The sequence below is a fragment of the Morone saxatilis genome, unplaced genomic scaffold, assembly GCF_004916995.1.
Source record: "Morone saxatilis isolate NCDOM2014 unplaced genomic scaffold, NCSU_SB_2.0 Contig3, whole genome shotgun sequence".
Taxonomy (NCBI): domain Eukaryota; kingdom Metazoa; phylum Chordata; class Actinopteri; family Moronidae; genus Morone; species Morone saxatilis.
In genome coordinates, this window is record NW_023339873.1 from 13,005,102 (window position 1) to 13,025,927 (window position 20,826).

At 38.9% G+C, this 20,826-nt stretch overlaps 4 protein-coding genes across 6 annotated transcripts in view; 2 read left to right on the plus strand and 2 right to left on the minus strand.

The window, feature by feature from the left end:
- Nucleotides 1-2,895, plus strand: part of si:dkey-21a6.5 (laminin subunit gamma-1) — a 6,187-nt gene extending 3,292 nt beyond the window's left edge. The window contains exons 6-9 of the mRNA XM_035673403.1: nucleotides 846-934; nucleotides 1,054-1,166; nucleotides 1,267-1,423; nucleotides 2,298-2,895. Of these exons, the coding sequence (XP_035529296.1) occupies nucleotides 846-934; nucleotides 1,054-1,166; nucleotides 1,267-1,423; nucleotides 2,298-2,455 (517 nt within the window). The 3' untranslated portion in view covers nucleotides 2,456-2,895. The remainder of the gene's footprint in view (nucleotides 1-845; nucleotides 935-1,053; nucleotides 1,167-1,266; nucleotides 1,424-2,297) is intronic.
- A 1,953-nt stretch (nucleotides 2,896-4,848) lies between these two features.
- On the plus strand, nucleotides 4,849-6,657 carry mrpl35 (mitochondrial ribosomal protein L35). The gene is made up of 4 exons (XM_035673550.1): nucleotides 4,849-4,914; nucleotides 5,147-5,312; nucleotides 6,178-6,322; nucleotides 6,411-6,657. The coding sequence occupies exons 1-4, from the start codon at nucleotides 4,884-4,886 to the stop codon at nucleotides 6,597-6,599; spliced, it is 531 nt and encodes a 176-aa protein (XP_035529443.1). The 5' UTR covers nucleotides 4,849-4,883; the 3' UTR covers nucleotides 6,600-6,657.
- A 67-nt stretch (nucleotides 6,658-6,724) lies between these two features.
- On the minus strand, nucleotides 6,725-14,982 carry reep1 (receptor accessory protein 1). Of its 3 annotated transcripts, none has more exons than XM_035673548.1 (8): nucleotides 14,843-14,982; nucleotides 13,285-13,357; nucleotides 13,091-13,167; nucleotides 12,828-12,948; nucleotides 12,291-12,404; nucleotides 11,865-12,027; nucleotides 10,085-10,347; nucleotides 6,725-8,992 (listed from the first exon to the last, which is right to left on the minus strand). In XM_035673548.1, the coding sequence occupies exons 1-8, from the start codon at nucleotides 14,872-14,874 to the stop codon at nucleotides 8,921-8,923; spliced, it is 915 nt and encodes a 304-aa protein (XP_035529441.1). In that variant the 5' UTR covers nucleotides 14,875-14,982; the 3' UTR covers nucleotides 6,725-8,920. The 3 variants fall into 3 exon arrangements, with proteins under 3 accessions (XP_035529441.1, XP_035529439.1, XP_035529442.1); XM_035673546.1 differs by having other exon boundaries at nucleotides 10,085-10,353; nucleotides 14,843-14,981; XM_035673549.1 differs by lacking the exon at nucleotides 14,843-14,982 and adding an exon at nucleotides 13,731-13,796 and having other exon boundaries at nucleotides 10,085-10,353.
- A 1,517-nt stretch (nucleotides 14,983-16,499) lies between these two features.
- On the minus strand, nucleotides 16,500-19,497 carry chmp3 (charged multivesicular body protein 3). Its single transcript, XM_035674488.1, has 6 exons — nucleotides 19,340-19,497; nucleotides 18,779-18,839; nucleotides 18,210-18,389; nucleotides 17,965-18,086; nucleotides 17,700-17,814; nucleotides 16,500-17,538 (listed from the first exon to the last, which is right to left on the minus strand). Exons 1-6 carry the CDS (start codon nucleotides 19,382-19,384, stop codon nucleotides 17,399-17,401), a joined length of 663 nt encoding a protein of 220 aa, XP_035530381.1. The 5' UTR covers nucleotides 19,385-19,497; the 3' UTR covers nucleotides 16,500-17,398.
- Between the last annotated feature and the right edge of the window lie 1,329 nt (nucleotides 19,498-20,826).

Genomic DNA, 20,826 nt, shown 5'->3' on the forward strand with positions numbered 1-20,826 from the left:
CCCCATAAAAATAATTTACATACTGGCCTTGCAAATAACAGACGGTGTTTAGTTTCAGCAGCAAGATGACCATTAGCAGTCTAAAGATGTTTTTGTTGCTTACCAGGTTTTGGGATACGGGCTGATTGGGGGACCTTGAGGGTTTCCAGGCTAAATTCAATTTGCAGTTTCTCCAGCATGTTCTTAGTCTGTTCTGGGCTCTATACCCAGTTGACGTACCCAGAATTCCTCCACAGAAGCATCTTGATCAAAACAATAATAAGGTGTGATAGATGGATAGAAAGGACAATCTGAGCCCCCACACAGCCTGATCATGATCACAGTTGAGGGTTGGAAGGAAGATCCATTGATAGACCAAGAACTTCACCTCCAGGCTCAGCTATTCACCAAGACAGTCTGGTATCCTCTTTGAAACTAGCCTAAAACTTTTCACTGAGGTTTTTCTTCTCTGACAATAAAATCAGAGAAGGCTGCTAACAAGACAGGCAATAACGTCTGTCTGGCCACAGCTTTTTTAAGTATATTGTGTTTGGAACGTGGACGTCATCTTTAATCTTGTGTCCAAACAACTTTTAATTGTACACACAATGAAACCATTTCTTCCCCAATTTGGCAGTAAAATATTGTCATTGTATTCCCAAGATAATGATGTCGTTTTTCAAAGCTGTGTATTATTATTCCACACACCAAACCATTGCTCACATGTCTGTGAAACCACACTGCAACAACAGCTTTAAACTAAAGCAGCTTTGGCATTCTTCAAAAATGCCTCTAAGTTTCTTGTGGCAGCCATGAAACTCCTACTTCATTTACAGTCACAAACAAGTGTTCTTTCTCTCTGACAGCTCCTCCAGTTGTCCCCGGTGCCAGATGTGTCCTGGAGGAACAGAAGCTCTGCAAACCGCTGCTAAAGACTGCACACAGTGTCGGCCAGGTAATTCACATCATGCAAACTTAAAGCTGCAGGGTCTTAATAAGTAATGCTTATGACTACTGCAGCTTGTAATGAAAAAGTGCATGACAATTCACCAGGTAATTTCTGGTTTTGAACAGGCATGCATAAGGCCTCCCATCAGACTATGTGTCAAATCTGCAGCAGTGGCTTCTACCAGATCCGCTGGGGCCAGGAAAGCTGTGATGTATGCCCAGAGAACCACTACTGCCCTGTGAGTGCTACGTCTTCCACACCATGTCTAACAAGAAACAAACAAGAAAACAAAGCGGTGTGTGCATATGTTTGGTGACAGAGTGTTGTTGTTCCCTCAGAGTCCCGACGTGAACCCCATTCAGTGTCCCAGCGATGCATTTTGTCCACAGGGCAGCTTGGCCCCAGGCTACTGCATGGAAACTTTCTTCCGCAAAGCAGGAGACACTTGTGAACTGGCTCCTGTCACTATTGCTCTTTTAGTTATTGGAGGAGGAGGTAAGTAATGCTGGAAGACATTAAAGAAGCCTTCCAGTATGTTTTCCTTAAATGTCAGAGCTTCTTTGGTAATGTAACTTGCCTTATTAACACCATGTTAAAGGCATTAGACTTACAGTTCTGCTTTTCAAACTGATTGCCATTAAAGTTGACAAGCTTCAAACTGATTCAATTACACGCCAAACAATTTTCTTTTAAGTATAAATAGTTGGTGTTTGATTTGGTAATGCTTTATAGCTCCCTTTAGTCAATGTTAGGCACGGCTATTTTCTGTAGCTTAACAGGGCTTGTTGTTTTTTTCCACTCATAAAAGGAAATGAGTAAAAATGAGAACTACATATGCAGTGGAGTCTTAAAGAACTTTCCACACTTGACTTAGCAACGGTTGTTTACAGAAGACTATAAAAGAGGATTACTCATTTGTTTTCTTATAACTATACAAATGTAAATGAACCATGTTTATTTAAACTTAAACCTTTCACATTTTCACTATATATAAGTCATTAAATAGAAAGGGTTTGCTGTCTAATTGTGAATTATTTGTTTGTTGCTGTATGTATTTAAATTGATTGTCTGCATTTCTTACTGGAAATTTCACAAATCAGCTAAGTATTGTTGGAAATGTAGTTTATGCTGATATGTAACACTTTACCTGACTGTTTATTCGATTACACTTTTGGTCTTTCGGACTCATGGAAACAGAAACTCTTTCTTTTTGCACACTGGAAACTGATTCTGTTTTTGCCCTTACACTGTGACCACATCATGCACACAGGACATTATCACGTATCAATGCCCTCTTTGTGTGTGAAATGAGTCCTGCTGTAGATGGTCATTTCCTGTAACATCCTGTTTTTATTCTTTCTCCCTTCAGTGGCCGTACTCTTTATCATTTTAATGGTACTGCGTCGACGGAGAGACAACGATGGAGAGCTGACTGTAGCCCGGGCTCCATTATTACGCAAAGAGCGACCTCAGGGTCGATACTATGGGATCCCCGGTGACGCAGAACCTGTGTATGCTGGCTGGTAAACCAAAGGACTTTAACTTAGCTTTTCCTAAGAGCATGAAACCAACTGAAGTCTTGTCTCCATATGGGTCCCATCTAAAGACAAAAGAACTGATAGAAGAAGACTGACGGTAAAATCTTGGACTGGTGCCTTGAGAGTACTTTGACAGTCCACCAAATTTTTCTATGTGGTACATTTGAAAATATAATTGAGAAACGGAATTTGACCCTTTTGTGAATTCTTGTAGTTTGACACTGTTACAGTTGTTCCACTCAGAGATGAGCGCTCCTTTTCTAAACAAGGTTAATGGATTATGAGAGGTATGCTGGAACGGTCAGAATAAGATGAGTGCCTCGACTGGGTGGGAACCTCTCTCTCTTATGAAACGCACTTTTTTTTACAGAGGTAATTGGTTTACTTTGCACTTGTGTGTTGGTAAACTGGTGGGTGCCTCCATTAACATGTGTAGTTCCCAACTTACACAGAGGTGTAAACTGTTGTTGGTGCCTTGTGTTTTTTAATGCATTTGAGTGCATTGCGTCGTCTGTAGTTCCACTGATACATTTGCTTAATGTTTTTCATCTGCTTTTATAAGATTATATTTGTATGTTTTAAAGGAAAATAAATAAAAAATGATTAACTTGAGCCTTCATTTTTGTATTCTTTTTTAATAATATTAGCACTATTATTATCATCAACCAACAGGTTATGTCAGATCTTTGATCTTTGACCTCTTAAAAAGCCTTACAGATTGAACATTATATAGTTATTTAGCCAAGAAAAACAACAGTATTGCTTTCAAATGAAGGATTCAAATGTGTAGTGATGACTGCCATCCTGACTGTGCAGTGTTTGTCCCAACAAAGCCCTCAGTAGAACAGGTCATTTTGGACTTTGATCGTCAATAATCTAGCACTTCTGAAGTGAATACTGTGAAACTGCTGGTCTGATAGCCCTGCAACATGTGGAAAGCATGAAACCGGGCTCAGCTTGTGTTGTGATGGCAGTATTACTGTGTCATTCCAGGAATAGACCTGCTATATTTTTAACCTGGTATACTATGTTTGTCTAAGTTCAACACAGTTTTGGTTTGATTTGGTATTCACATTTGTTCTGGAACAGGGAAAGGTGACTGAAAATGAGGAAACTGACACATTGACTTAACAAGGTCTTTGGGTATAGCAGTAACCATGACTAAAAAGTATTAATTTGACTATTCTGTAGTGAAAATTACCACATAGTTACATAAGATAATGTTTTTAAAGTTTTTTTCTTTTTTTAATACAGATGAACCCATTATAAAAGTTGTTTGAAGGCAGTAAGAAGGTCAAGAGTGACCCAAACACATGCTTTGCAGCTTTTTTTAAAGCTTTTAATCAATTTTATTTTTTGTAATATTTTGTTGAAGATCTAATTTTCCTATCACATGCATTTTTATTATTCTGGATTCATGCCCTGTATTTTTGTATAATGTGATATCTGTTGTACATTGGATTTGTTACAATGTTAAAAAAAAGGGCCCAAAATAAATCTGTGGGATGCTAAAGCTTTACTGGACTAACACACGGGTAATCTATGACATCAATCAATGTTATTGGCTGCTCCTGTGTATTTCCTGCTATGAGAAGTGAAAATGTCATACCATGAAAAATATCTATACAGTGGATACTGCAAGGTTTTACCAGACTAAGGAAAAGAGAGAAGTCACGCTGTGGTTGTGTCCCAAAGCCGTGAACAATTCTTGCCACTTATGTAAACATCCAACAGGAGACTGTGACAAATGGCAAACCTCAGACTCAGATAAACAAGTTCACAGAGTGTACAACCATGCAGTAGAAAGACAGAAAGCACTTAAAGTCTGAGTTAAAGCAATAGGCCTACTACTGATAGAAAGTGGACACTGGAGTCCATAACCAATTTCTGGTGGCTGAAATGCCTCCACAATGATTTTAGGGTTACCTGTGTTAATCTATTTGAGATCCTTTACTTAAGTAAAAACTGCTGCATTCAAATTTGACTTAAGCTAAGTAAAAGTACAGTGACCTAAGTATTTTTACAGCAAAATCCTTTCAATATGAAATAGTAAAAATAGGCTGTTAATCCAGAATGGCCTTTCTGAGAGTTATATTCTATCTGGAGCTCATATGGGTTATTTAAAATATATGTGACTGTCAAATAAATATATAGGGGTAAAATACTAATATTATAATGTTTCCCTCTGACATTTGGTCGGTTAGTAGAATTAACCTAGAGTAGCAAAAAAAGAAATATCCAAATAAAGTAACACAATTGTACTTTTTTTTTATTTTGACATTTTTTGGAAATGCGTACACGTCCAGTGACAGTTGCTAGGTGGCGATAATGCTCTGTGTACTATTTCAGTTGGACGCGACCAAAATGAAATTTGTCCTTACAGCGCTCCGTACTTACGGCAGCATTGAGGAGAAAACATGGCGGCCGTCTTGGCAAGGAGAGTGTCCGGTGTGTACCTGCAATTTGACATTGATATTTTAATCACTTCTCTGTGTAAATATTTAGTATTTTATCCATGTTTTAATGTACTGAACTAACGTTGGAGGAACTGTCCGTCGGTGCAGTTTGTTTGCACCGTTAGTTCTCTAGTGTTAGGCTTTCTCGTCCCTGTGCTCCTCTCATGTGTCTGTGTTGTCCCTGTGCTCCTCTCATGTGTCTCTGTTGTCCCTGTGTGTGACAGGGCTGCTGAGGCCGCTGTCTGTGTCTCTGTGTGCGAAGACACCGCAGCTCTGCCTCTTCTCCAGCCTCACCCAGCCTCCGCCTCTCTACAGCTGTGCTGCAGCCGCCGTCCGAGCTCCTCTGCGGGCTGCGGTGGGTCAGACACCCCGGTACAACATCCTGCAACGGTAAACCAGAAGGAGCTCTGCTGCTGATGTTCAGACTGCTGAAGGGTTTATATTAATAACAGTAGTCACTGTAACAGCCTGATAATAAGCTAAATATCGACATACTGGCTGTTGGCATTAGTATGTCAGTGGTATCCCAACACCCATCACTGTGGCGTTATTATTGGTTCATTTCTACAATATATAATAATATTTTATACTGGGTTTGCTTAGGTTTTGTTTTTCAGTTTGGTGTGTAAGAACTTTATACCTATACTTACCTCACCCCCATCCAACACCTTTGGGATGGATGTTAATGCTCCTGTGGCTGAATTGCTGCAGCCAGGGTCCACACACTTGTAGATAGCCTCCCCAGAGCAATGTAGACTAGTACAGCAGCAGATTAATGGTTTCAAAATGATCAACAATCACATAGGTTTAATGTTCAGGTGTGCACTTACATTTGGCCTTATAATGTAGCTTAGCGTCAAACATGAGAACCCATTTGAGTGTTGCTAACTAGGATTAGATGTTAGGACTGTTGGAACTAAAATCAGGGTTGAGATTACAGTCTGTAGAGGTGCAAGAAGAAACTTCTTTTTGTCTCTTGAAAACTAGTTTATTGTGGCAGTTGAATAAGTAAAATGTCCAGTGTGTAACATTTATTCCCAGGTCATCGAATACAGACACAAGCGGTGTTGAGTTAGTAGCTAAATCCTTCACACTGATCCTTTAAAACGCCACAAACACAATTCTATTCTGCATTTTTGAATCTGGACTCTCTGACACAAACATATCAAAACCTGACTAAATACATCTAAAATCATCTACGTAGCTAGTGATACTTATTTGTTGTTTTGTAATTTGAGTTGTTGCGTCGTTGCAGGGTATCGCCACTCATTCCCAGTCTGACTCAGCAACCAAGCAGAAGTCTGACGTATTACAGTGTGAAGAAAGGGAAAAGGAAGTCTGTAAAATCTGTGACCGAAAGGTTCATGAGGCTGCATTGTGGCCTTTGGCTCCGACGCAAGGTAAGAGTCTTTTACAGTTCATTAACTCAACAGAAATCACAGATTTGTTCTGTTGCCAGTCTGATCTCTTGATTTTGGGTGTAAACAGGCTGGATACAAGAAGAAACTGTGGAAGAAGTTACCTGCCAGACGAAAGCGCCTGAGGGAGCACGTATTCTGTAACAAAACACAGAGCAAGCTATTGGATAAAATGACAACATCTTTTTGGAAAAGGAGGAACTGGTATGTTGATGATCCATACCAGAAGTACCACAATCGTGTCAACCTCAAACATTAGTGACATCTTATTTTCTGTTTGAATACAATGTAATAAAGTTATATATGTGATAAAGTCATGTGTCTTAAATGATCTTTTTCTTTTTGATGCTCTTTTAAGATAAGACAAAAAACATCGACACACAGTCAAAGTTTTGTTTCATATTTAATGGCTGTAAATCGATTTAAACAGAAATATTTAATGTAGTAGAACGATAATTTTATAGCTATAAACCATCATGTCATCACTTCACAACTTCTTGTTTTTTTTTTATAATTCACAATCAAGTTGAAATTGTAATTAATTTGACATTCTGGCCTGCCAGAACAAAATTTCTTAGGATAACTTAGAAAGTGGTGTCTCTTCATGACTAAAGTCAAAGTGGCTAATTGATCAGTAAATAAGACGTGGTTTTCATATAATATTATAGCCAACATGTATTTTTAGTCGTAACATTTTATATTCTTACTACAAAGCAACCAAAAGTGACAAAAAATGATTCATTGTTTACCAGCAAGGCATCTAAAGAGGCCAACAGCTTCACACAAAATCATTTAAGAAATCAAATTTTCATACAAATTAATAACAAACATCATGCAAGGATGAGTTCATCAGTCTACGCACAAATATACAAATCTGCTACTGCGACATGTTTTTTTTCTCCATTTTACTCTGCATGAATTTTAATAGAAGGAAATCACTTCCAACACTAACACTGATACCACTAACGCGGAAACACATAATCTTTTTTTTCACCATTTATCCATTTAGGACATTCCATGTGCATAACAAGTGTATCTACAACATCAGAGTGAATGACGTGTAAACAGAACAGTTGTACCTGAGAAGCTTTTGTTTCAAACTTCAAACCACCGTTAATGATACAGATACAATGATGAAAATTATAAATCTACTGCGTAAGTCCACCCATCAACAACCCACACAGTGACACTTTGTGAAAATTGTTGCTATGATTCGGGCTCAGTGAGTAGAAGTAGAGGATGAAAACATACAGTGTATCACCACGCAATATTAAGTTAAATGTAAGTTTGTAAACCTGCAAACCGATAAAGTCACTCGAATGAACTCCTAAAAAATAAAAGTAAAGCAAGCAGAAGGTAAGATCGTTGGGTTTAGTGTTGCTCAGTTAACAGCGGAGCATTACACAGTGATTTCAAACATGGAAAAAGAACCATGTTTATATACAGTCAATATTTACCCACAATATATATCCCATTTCTGCTACAGCTGAAAGGGACATATTCCTAATAGGCTTTAAATTACCAAATAAATGGTCAATTAAATGACAAAATGTGCATACAAACTGAACAGTAGATTGTCAAAAACAGTCTGCTCCAGAGAGAAAACCTCTTGTAGTACTGGTTTCTTATATTTCTCTGTGATGTGAATGCTATTACTTGTTACACAGGAAATTATGTCTCTACCACAGACGAATTAAGAAATAATAAAAGTAATTTGTGATAACATTCAGCTATTCATTTATTATGTTATCTTTGTTTTATGTCATTTTTGGCCATTTCAGAGTATCGAGAGCAGTGGTTTTCTAAACATAGTGCAAAATGATTGTTTAATGAGAAGATAGTTGTGTTAGAAATACTTAAATCAAGTGTGGAGACTATATATTGTTTATGTCTCTGCTATGTCTTTACTTAAGGCTTTAATAGAGAGGTAAATTACAGAATATTGTCTGCCACTGCTGTTTTTACTTTTCACTACAACAAAAGTAGGTTGTCTTATCTCAGAATATGTTTTTGGATAATCGACTGACTTTGCAACACCTTGATGTGATAATCAGTGCAGAATTCTCACAGATGTTTTCTCCATAACAGATCGAATGAGGGTTAAAAACAGCCATGCCTTTTCTTTTGATCCTTGGCATCTAACACATTCTCTAACAGCGACCATGTCACTCTCAGTGCCAGCTTTAGTGTTCAGTGACAGTACATTCTGTTTAATAAACAGCGGACTAATTACCGGGAAGACACACATGCAATTGCTTACCCGAAACCTGATATATAAAAACAATCAAATCAGAAAGATGAAGTACACACAAACTGTACATAAAATACATATTCAATTACCCACAAACTCAAAATTTCAGCATGGAGCCCATTCATTCATTTGTTCTATTTCAATGTCACAAACCTCATTTTTTTATCATCATGAGCCACGAGCTATATACTTTATATAGAGGGGTCATAATAGGTCACTTTGGTAATACCTTATTCCAAAGCAAGGCTGCTTTAGTCATGTAGATTTTGGCCATTCAGTATTTTCACTTCTTGCAGCAAAGGCAGCTGGAGTAGTCTTGAGGACTAGTTTCACATGGCTTCATTGTTCGAAGAAAGAGCACTCCTGGATCTTGTGAGAGGCCTTAAGACTCTAAGAGGAGGCTATAATAGAGGACAGATGAGGATAAAAGCAAGGAGGGAGATGGAGTTTAGTCAGCTAATTGCTACAATGAGTTGCACAGAATATAAAGGATGCAGCAGGCATTAGTTTGTGTTTTTCTTACCAACAACAAATCTCCAGATAAAACCAAAACTAATAATGTATCTCTCAGTACTTCTGACTTCCAAACCCAGTCTATGAATGGGCTTCAGAAGGAAGTTTTCCTACTGAAGACATAAATCTTTTAAAGCAGGTCACAAATATTAAGTTTAATTCTTAAAAAGGATGTTTAAATAAAAAAAGGCAATTTCCTAAAATAACTGGGTTTTTGGAAAAGTTGCTAGAACAGGAGTAAATTGTGTTATTTGGTCATCTACTAATTATTTATAGCAGCAGGATTCAGTATCTGCGATTGACTTGAACTACATGTCACCCACTGCAATTGTGTGGCTCACAGTTGTAGGACAACGATAGATATAGATATATCAGGCGACAGCTACACAGACAATACGTGTTCATAGGTTTAAATCATTATTAGTTCTGTTTTTTTTTCCATGGGATTTGTTGACAATAAGAAAAAAAAAGGATATTGCAGGTGTTATCCTTTAAACAGTGCTGCTTCATTTAGTTGAGAATCACCATGCCAAAAAAACTGATATTAGATGTTCAAATGTATTAATGAATTGCCATTCATTCCAGGGATTATGCAGAATCATTTCCATAAATATTACCTTAAAAGTAGAAGTTATTATCAGGGGTGAAATACACTGGAAGGCAATCCATGTGAATATGTCAAAACAATGATTGGACTTTTTCCCATGCCACATTTCCAAACAAGTGCAATCAAGAGCAAGATCACACATTCATTTGAACTAAACAATAATTCCACTAAAGTTAATACATGATTCAGCTTCATCAGTGCAGAAATCCTATTAGCTGCCACACTCTCCACAGTTGCAGAAGTGCTGAACCATGATGATTTATTTAGCTACAGAGCCCTAGAAATTAGTGAATGGGTGAGTTAATCACCACTCTCAAGGGGAAGTTAGAATCAGGCAGCAGCTGAGCAGCCACGTTGGCGAGGCGGTGTGTACCTCAGGAGCCTTCCTCTTAATCAGCCTGAGCTGTGGAGAGCTTGATGCTGTCTGCACCCCTTTCCCCACCTCCTCAAGCTGCTCTGGAGCCGGTGGAGAGGGAGGTGGAGAGGGCGTGGAGGGTGGGGAGGACTCGGGTGTCAGTGAGAGTGTAAAAGCTGTGGACTCAGACTCAGAAGGTGAAATGCTCTGGGATAGCAACCCCTTGGAGTCCAACTGGTCCAACCCCAACACCTCATAATCAGTCATGTCAAAATCCTGTCCTGTACCTTGAAAAAAGGTTGGTTGAAGGGATGAGCAACATGTAAACCCTTTCTATGGTCTATCGAATTGAAAGCCAAATACTTTTTGCTTAATTGCTGTCAAGTGGCATCTGATTTTGGCCAGTGGGGATTATGAAACTTTCATATCATAATGGATTACCACTCTTCAGACCACAGAGAAGGGGCCAAATAGGGAGTTATGATAAGCGGGAACCAATTTGTTGCAGCAGGAACAAGCCTGTTCTTATTAAGTGTCCTCTGTTCTTCTTTTTACTATCTGCTGCATTGTTTCCATTCAGGGTAGTTTTAAGTAATTTGATGCAAACACAGCAGAAATTTGGTGATATTAAAATTCTTTCAGATTGTCAACAAGTCCCTTGAAAAGACCAAAACCAACAATGATTTAATAGCTTATCCTCTGTGCGATAGACCTCTACGGTTGTCTAAAAACTATAAAAAAGCACAGCAGGGTGACATGTTCACTCATTACACTGAACATGGGCAATGCAGTTTATTTAGAGTTAGTCTCACGTACACCATCTTGCTGCCATAAATATTCACTAAAGTATTGATCCACGACTGAAAATAGTCCAACAATTGCACAGTTTCTGTTTTAGTAATGTTTCCTAAAGACTACAGTCACCAGAAATTACTGAGCATTCTTAAAAATTTTGTATATTTCTGAAGATTTACGTCTATAGTGGGAATCACTGGAGTTGGGGCAGAGAGTCACAGGCAGGGTATGGAAGTCAGGAAGTATTTACAGCCGGACTAAAACATGGTTCATTTTGGTCTGTTGATGGGATTTGTTTACAACAACAACAACAAAACAGAATAATGCCTGACTTATTCTAGAACCCACAATTGAATGTAGTCATAACATGACAACAGCTATGTTACTCAGATATTAACAGAAGTGATCTTGTTTGATATAAAGGTTAGTTAGTACAGCTGATATTTCCGTCCAGTGTAAAGTTGTGTCTAAATTTATTGACAAAGGAATAATTATCAGATGAAAAAAACACATACACCCAATCCAGATTAAAACAAACAACAACTGTTTGCACATGATGTTGAACTAAGAACAAATCCCCCCAGCTACATGTGAGTTTTATCACAGGATGGTTTAGCCTGGCAGCCCTGTGTGGCCTGACCTGCTCCAAACAGGAAGATAGGACTTCGGTTGGGGGGCCACTCGGGAAAGCAGGGGTACGAAACAATATCTGTCAGCTTAAACAAGCTTGAACAGGAAGAAAGAAATCTACTTGATAATCTGTTTTACACAAACGAACCAGGCACTGCTGCCGTATTATAGTGGCACCATTATAGCTAACCTTCTCTGTGAACAGGCAGTATGTAACCCATTTTTATCAACACATCATATTACAAAACTGATATATTCTCACCACCACAACAGAGTTTTAATAGCCCTCTGTAGCGCTATTAGCTTGCTGGCGTAAGGCGGCCTCTATAATGGCTTTTACTTTTCTGTGCTGGCCAGAGTAATGTCGACTCACCCTTGTTGTAGCTCTCTGACTTGCTGCGCATCATAGATCTGGTCCGATGCTGTGTTGGTGCAGGCTGCGTAGGTTCAGGGTCGGTGTTAACAGGGTCAGACTGATAGGAGGACAGATCCTGCATGCTGAAACTCCTCAGTCTGTCTGACAGGACCCCTTGGCTCTAGATCAGGTAACAGTGGGTATTACTTTAGTGTCAGCAGCAATTAGAGCATGAACAATCTTTGGGGGCATAAATCATTTGATACAAACATTACAATAGGCTTCTGGATCTTCTACTTTAAAATCAGACATCCAAAGCTTTATTCAACAAAGCTACTTCATTATGTGACAAGCAAACAACATAACAGGCTTGATACCCTTATCCACAATGACCCTGCTGTACCCCTAGATCAATACAAAACAAATGCCCAGAGCCTGCATTACCTTTGTTGCAGCCATGACTGCCGCTGTGGCCGCAACGTTCAGCCCTTTTCTCCCAAAATGCACCAGTGTGTCATAGCTTTTGTCCTTTGCTTGGCCGATGTAGTCATCAATGTCCTGAAACAAAAAAAACACATAAACATAATGTCTCTCATTGTCATTGTTAAACTCATTTAATGCCCTGTGTTGACGGGTGATTCTTATATTTGTTGACATTTTGATTTAATTCTGTATCTGTTATTGTCTTCACCAACTCACTAATGTGTTTCCTGACATAGAGGGAAAAGGAAAGGACAAATGGAGGAACACGGTGACATTTCCTGCCCCCTGTCCTGCAAACACATCTTTAACAGCTAAAGTGGAAAAGTGATTTTGAACAAGGGAACTTTTGTTCTCTAGAAATCTGCGAAGCTCAAATTCTATTAGTCACAAAACCATGCAAGCTAACTTAGAGCCTAGAAGAAATATTTTTTACCTAAGCCCTTCCTTGAACTGCTCTAATGGACATAAAGGAAGATCCAACAAAGGAAGGAGTTTCACCTTTTCTTTTGAGGAAAGCGTGGGATGAACAAACTTCCTGTATAGCACACTGGAGCCTCTGGTGTAAGGGGACAACAGCCACACCACAAAGGCCATCTTCAGTTCATAGTAGAAAGGAAGCCTATAACAAAGACAGTTGGAGCCATCGGTACAACAAAGCATAATAAAACACATGCTTTACGTGTCAGTGATAAAATATAGCATAACAGTCGAGACATTAACTGTTTTCCATCAAAGATGGTATTATCACAAAGGTCACTTACCAACAGATAAACATGTCTGTAAACACTTCCACAGAAGTGAACAGGGCAAATATTATCCAGTACATCATCCATCTCACCTAAAATGTAACAAAACAGTAACAGATAGTTAAAGTAGCTGCACATAACCACCTTATATAATCATATTTATGAGGCTGACACTGCCTGATATGATTTCATACAAATGATATACTCACATATTCTTTCACATCTTTTGTCTTCACAGCTTTATAGGATGAGTACGCGGGGTAAAGTGTACCAAACACAAGTCTAGGAGACAGAAAATGGAACATTTAACACTGCAGTGCGACAGATATTTTAAATGCATGAATAACATATCAAATCAATACAATTCAAAGATAAAAGAAACCATGATTATATATTAGGGGTTAAACAGAGGTTTCAAATTATGCTCTTGAGGAATATCTGATCTTTATAAATCCATATAAAATCTTCTTCTGAGCTGCAGCCTACATAAATACAGTGCTGGACAGGTTGTTAAGGACACCAAGGTAAACAGGAAACAGCTTTTTCGCCCCCCAGAGAGAAACTATTAAATGTAAAGTTAGATTCATCCCTGATTGATTTGGCTAAACAAGCTGTCCCAGTGCTAAACCCTCACCATGAGGTAAAATTAGCTTACATGTGTTTTTCCTCCTTTTCTCTGCATTTCTATTCGTGTGCAGACACCTGTGCTGCTGGTGTCCGGACAGAGACAGGACCTTGTTCAAGAGCTACAGCCAGGCAACAGCTGTGAGTGCGATCTGATCAAATTACTGACCCACATCATGTTGCACCTCTCCCAGCTAACTGTGCTTCAACAGAGTGTACAAACACAAGGACACTAAAAATAAATGTGTCATCTGTGGGAGACTCAACTGAGCGCTTTCTGTTGGAGACTGGACCCAAAAAGGACCCCCATAACCAGCCAGGGCCGAAACACTCGCATCTATGCAACAAGATCTTGTAATCTAATTTTAATTGCCTCACTATTTTGAGGTTGGGCCTGCTGTTGGTATATACTCCACACGCTCTGCAATGGCGCTGATTCATACTTTGGGCAGGTAGAAACAGCCATAATTTACAGCAATAAACGCCTCCAATATTGTCCGATCTCATTTAAATGTACAGCTATAAGGGGATATGTCGGGATAAATTAATAACTCTTGCATTGTAACCTGAGAAGGCTGACCCATCCCTTTTGTTCCCCCCCAATATGGGACATCAACAGAGAATATAGCTCCACTCAAAGACCGCTCCTGTTGTGCAGTCACCTCGCCGCTCAGTGACATTTTGTTTTCTGGATCCGACTCATATTTTCATCTCGTGGATGATAAAAGATTATTCAGCCCATCACGTCACCCTTTTGTCTGTAATAAAAAAGCCACTTGATAAACACAAAGAGTGGCAGTGGCTACTGAGCGCTGCCAGCCTGTTCAGAAATGCAGGTCTGTGCAGGCCTTGCTCAGCACTCCTGCTCAAATGTCAAAGTACAATCCTGAGGAATTCCTACTGTTTTCCAGTCAAAAATTAATAGACCCGACGTCTGTGCTCTTCTTACATACGGACGTCTGATTCTGATTAAATATCAGACAAATTGCGGGGGCTTGTAAAGCGCGCCACTCCTGCACCGTCAATGACCGGATCAAATACCCGCAAAACCAAGAACCGCAATTTATTATTATGATCATTATTATTATTATTATTATTATTATTCCAGAGAGCATATGGAGATAAATAATAAAAATGACTTACACCACAAGTCTAGAGATGATCCAGGAGACCATTGCGCTGGAAAGGCGACAGGACGTGCTGTCTGCGGGGAGGAGTTTCCTCCAGATGACAGGCGAGTCCAGGCGGCTGCGTCTGGACGCACACAGGCAGCAACGTGATGCGCGATAAACAGAGAGCGGCCTACAGCTCTTATCCATAGATGGCAGTGTTGCATTGCATAGACAACACAGATACTCCGCATGCCAGGTGGGTTCAGATGAGTCTTCCTGGTTATGAGCGTGTTCAGATGTGATATGATCATGTGCATTGGCTGATTGACCTTGGAAACATATTTCTTTTATGTTCGGCCCCTTATAACACCCTTCTGCTCTTTCCCTTAGCAGAGACTCCCCATTAGGCACAGTGCACCAGCAAACTATACAGGGCAGCCTGACTATTTGCCCAGAGACCCACAAACTAACTACTACTCCTGTTATATACCTGGTTCCAGGTTTTATATGTGTCAGTCAGTTTGTGGTCATTTTGATTAAACACAGCTTTATTTAGAAATATGCACCATGTACTTACTTTCATTATTGATAAATGTGCTGCTGGATTTGCTAGATTAATAATTTTGTCAATAAAAATGTCAGAAAATAGTCAAAATGTCACAACTCCCTGTGAAACCCAATAAACTTCTTCGGTTGGATTTTTCTGGCCTTTCTAATATTCAGTTTACAGTGATAAAAAAAATAAATCACAGCAACCCCCAGCAAACTATGAATTGACTAATTGTTTCAGATGTTGATACTGTAACAACGTTGAAGAAAGGGTTGGCCTCAATATTACAGTCGCTAATAAAGTGATCTTGTACTTAAAGGAAAGTTAATTAAATGTTAATGCCTTTGCACTTGCTGTTACTGAATAAATAGACTCTATCTGAGCCTTATACTTAATATGTTTCCACAAAATGTACATGATGAATGAACTTTAACACTACCAACTGCTGACGAACTACCAACTAAAAGATATCCACAGAAATCTGGAAAGAATTGTTAAGGGGAGAGATTTTTCCTGGGCATGAAATGTCTCTACCTCTGGTGAGCAAAGCTGAGAGCACCTGCTCCATTAGAGCTACAGTACCTTTGTTTTGTCCAGCCTTTGGCCTACATACTGCAGCCAGAGAATAGAGGCAAGGTTTTGTTACAGTACAGCAAAAGCCACTGAGGTAGGACAGTCGCTGGTAGTAATATAATCCTTTTGTCCATTTTTGAAGCCAAGGTTTGGCTTCAAAACAACAAGGGTACCCAAAAATGCACAGCCAACAACCTTTACATGTCTTGTCCTTATTAAAACAGACTCCCATCACTTCACAGGTTAAATATAAATTGAAATTTGAGTTTGAGTCATGCCTTTAGCACATGATTATTGCTCGATTCTGTCTTTTAACTCTTTGCTGTTCTTGGTTTCAGAACTGCGAAGAAGCCGTTTTATCTGTCAGACGGGTGTTTTGTGTCTGTCCACGCACTACAGTTTCTGACCTGCTGAGAGGGCTCTTGCAAGCCGGCAGGTTCAGATTTCCCAAACGCTTATCGCTGATAAGAATAAACCTAGCGTTCAGTGCTTGTTGTGGTGCTGAAAGGCTAAATGTACGGTGGGTTAATGTGATCGATGCTGAGAGCAGAAGATATTCTTTATATTGGCAACATTTGTTCTTAAAAGTTTATTTCTTTTTTTTCCCCCATTCACATAGAAAAATTATACACACAATACTTCCACAATACATAGGTTCTGCACTAACCAGCCTTTCCATTTCCTCTGCATCTTCCTACTGAGAAGGAACTCAATCATGATACAAAGTCAAACATTTAACAAGCTCAATGTTAATGCAAAAAATGGGTTAGGGTAGTATGCGTGCATTTTTCTTATAAGTGTACTTTACATGTATAACCACATATAGAATAGATACATGTCGACTGTACATAAAATTAACTATCAAAAGGGAAATCCACCCATCACCTCTAGTGTTTCAGATAATGTGGGCTGGTTACCAGTAAACAGAACAGCTGTTGTTTACAAAATGTATCCTTACAACACAGATTAGAACAACTGCTGAATAGTGATCTAGGATGTGATTTAAGTGCAGGGCGGCTTCCATCAACAGTTATTTAATCACTTGTTTGGATTATAAATACCCAAGTACCTCCACCACCAGTCCGTAACTTAGGACAGAAGAATATGACGTAGCACTGTAGGCACAGCAGGCTTTCATACTTACATTATATACACTTTCTTTTAAACCTTCTGTTTGACTTTGGATAATAAAGACTTACCTAGGGTTACCCCTGATAATAAACGACAAAAAGCAAAAACACATTTTCTTCTGGCTGAGTAGACCAAACATTCTATATATAAAAAAAAAAACTTTTTCGAAGACATTAACTGTAATAGCACAAAGTTAACCCCCAATGATTATGTGAAATAATAATTAGAATATGAAGCGGAGAGGATGCTCAGTACTGTAAAACCTGCACCAGAATTGTCTCTGCCCTTATTGGAGTGAGCAAACTAACGTTGACAGAACAGTGGCAGTTCACCTTAGCTCCTCAGAGCTGCAAGTCTTGACTGCATTGCTTCAATGTCTTCCTCTGACTCATCCTCTGAAGCTGCAGTGGCTCCGACGGGCTCCATTTCAGGCAGGGCGTCTGTGACTTTGCTCGGCGCTTTGCCAAGTGCACCTATAAAAACAAACAGAACCATGAAACAGCTTTCAGTATTCATTCGTATTATAATTCCCTCTGTGGTTCAATTCTTAGAAAATCTAAACACCACAATTTTATAACTAAACAGGATAGTAACTTTATATATTGGGATGATTTAGATGAACAAATCTCTTCACCTGCTGTGATCTCAAAGAGGATCTTGTCAACTTCCTCCTCTGCTGCTTCCTCCATCTCCTCTCCATCTTCCATGCTCTCAAATGTGTCTTCCAACATTTCCTCAATGATGCCAGCCTGAAAGATGGATATGTGTGCAGGATGCCATGGTTTAGCAACTTTTTCTCATAAAGAAATAATGGTGGATTGTGTCGCAGGCTTCCATTTCTTGTACGTAACTTGATTGTACGTAAACTGTATCTATTTATGTAAAACTCTGTTACTGACCTTCATCATCTCCTTTGATAGTTCCCTCATTGTGGCCTGAATCTCTGGGATTTTGACAAGGTTCTGCATGGCCTTCATCACCTCTGTACTCTTCTGCATGGCCCCGGCTACACGCAGTACAGCTACAAACACACAAGTGCATTGCCGTCACTGACCATTAAGTTCTGTGATAAAACTGTTCAGCTGATGGCAAATAAGAATTGTCTCTCTGTCTAATGGCCCAGCTTCTGTACTCCCAAACTCACCGAGCTGATTCCTCATGCTGAGTAGCACAGAGTTCATTTGGGCTTTGGAAGCGTAAAGTTTTGTGACAGCTCGTTTCGACTGAATCATCTCCTTTGCGAGAACCACGCACACATCCTTTTGGCCCTTTTTGGCAGCATCTTTGATGGATCTTTTAACTTTTTCTTGTTCCCTTTGAATATCTGAAAGAAAAGGGCATGCCATTATATGACAACACAAAAACAATGTAACTTAAATAATTCAACGACTGCAGTGTGTGTTTAACAAATTCCCCCCCGGGGATCAATAAAGTATTTCAGATTCTGATTCTGTGTAATAAAGTTATCAGTCTCAGACTCAGTAGTTCAATATGTTTTGAGATTTGTTTTAAACAAAGTGTCTAATTTCTGTTTTGCTTCAAGATATTCCAGTTGAAACAGATAGTTAGAAATTACTTACTAATCATTAAACTGCATTAAAAGTAAATGCATAAAATGGACGGACACTTTACAATTAAAAAATACTATATTCCTATCATAACTATACATTTCCAGCTGTTCAGTGGTAGTATCCAATGCGGACTGTATCTTACCTCGAATTTGTCTGTCAATCACTCTCATTTCCTTCCTGATTTTCTGAGACCACTCAGTGATCTGAAATGAAACAAGTTGTTTACAAACTGAGTTAATATTGTCTCAACAGTTAGTGTGTTTGTAATATATGTAACATAGCGTCACGCGTGTGATTAGACTAAGTTAAAGCAAGTAATCATTTTCAAACAGTATCAGCCAGAGTGAACAAATCAGGGTTTGTTTACATGGAAGCGACTGACAGCACACTACTGTTAGCTTATATGCTAACCAGCGACCCTACAGTAAAACCAAAATAAGATTGGTTAATGAGGCATATCAACAAGCGTATAACATCAAATACGGTGCAAATAATACAAGTTAACACTTACACTCTTACTGGGGTTGCTGCCTCATTTGAACTGCACTAGCGTTGTTCAGTTAGCAAGAAGTAGCAACAGATTGAACTCAGAGTTACACTGACAGCTAACGCTAGCAAGGTTAGCACAAGGCGCTGTCGTTTTATTTCTCACTGCGGACAAATGTCTCAAAGACAGCGCTGGACTTCAGCAGTCAGTACTCACCAGCTCTTTTGGTGGTTTCTCAGCTGTTCTACCGAACAGACCCATTGTGATAACGGAGTTAAAAGGCAAGCTAACCTATCTGACTAAGACTAGCTCAGTTTGTTCAACGAGCTCTTCCTGTTGTGGCTCAGACCCGCGGGCTGAGTCCGAACATGAAGAGCATTCAGTCCTTCTGCTCCTCAGCAAGGAAACAAGCGTTCAGCTCACAGGGAAATCGAACCAGCCCCACAACTATGATGCGTTTATGGTTGTTTCACATTAAAGATATCCACAATAATTTATGACCAGACAAAAACTTCTCCCCCTTTAATTACACTTTGACACATAATTAAGATGATTGATAGTTTAATTAAATAATTATGACATATTAGATGTTTTTTCTCATTAGTAAAAAATTACTTCTATAATAAAAACTAATGATCAGAAATGTGAATTCCAGATGTGTCCATTTGCATTATGACTAATCATACATTTAACGCCAGTAAGAATATGTTTGGAGATTTTTTTGATTATTGTTCCTTCCACTGCGATTGTAATTGGACATATCTTGAACTCTGACTGGTCACATTATAATTATGACTAGTCGAACTGCTTTTGCAGACATCTAAAATGTAAATGTCAGGTAGTGTCAAATGAAACCTATTATATATATTCAAAAAAATACTTGCCATAGGTATTTTTGTTGTCTGAACAAACTTTCCTCAGTTGGAAAAAAAGCAGACTGAGAAAGTGAAAATAAAGTGTTTGAAGGACTGCAGCATAGAGTCAGTAAGACATGAGAAATAAAATTGTGCCATCATTTGGGATGTACCAAACGCTCCTTTTCTTCATGGAAAATGGAAAAGTTTTCATATAATTAAAATAATAAAAATGCTTTATGCTTTCTTTTGTTTTGACTACAACCAAGTGCTGAGAGCAACACAACTGATTCAGTCTTGCTCCACAGACCTCTGTTTAAAGGGAATACATGAGGTCACCAAAGTCTTTTAACTAATATGAATGATAAAGTTGTAATTTATCAGTCTACACAGGCCTACAGTAATCAACCAGAAGGAAATCACCTGTGTGGATTGGAATTGTAGTTTTGAGGTTCCTGTAGCCTATTTAAATATTTCCATTTTCTGCTACTTTCTATTTCTTACAACATTAAAATACTGCTTACACATTAATACAGTACATATGATAATACAACATATAGCCTTTAAATCATTCTGCAAGAGTCTGTTCTGCACAATGAACTGCAAGTATTAAGTATCAACTGTGTGTCATTATAAGAGAGCATTCTTACAGTGAGGTATTGCTACTTTTAGACCCTGTACTCACACAGGTGTTTCTCCTTGATCTGTCTGATTAGACCTCTGTTTAGGTGGATAGGGTGCAGCTATGCTTGTAATTATATGAGTTCTCCAAACTCCATGTACCAGTTAGAAGAGGCCTTTTTTAAAGCAGACATTTTTACTAGTCATAGCTGAAAAGGCACTGTTGCT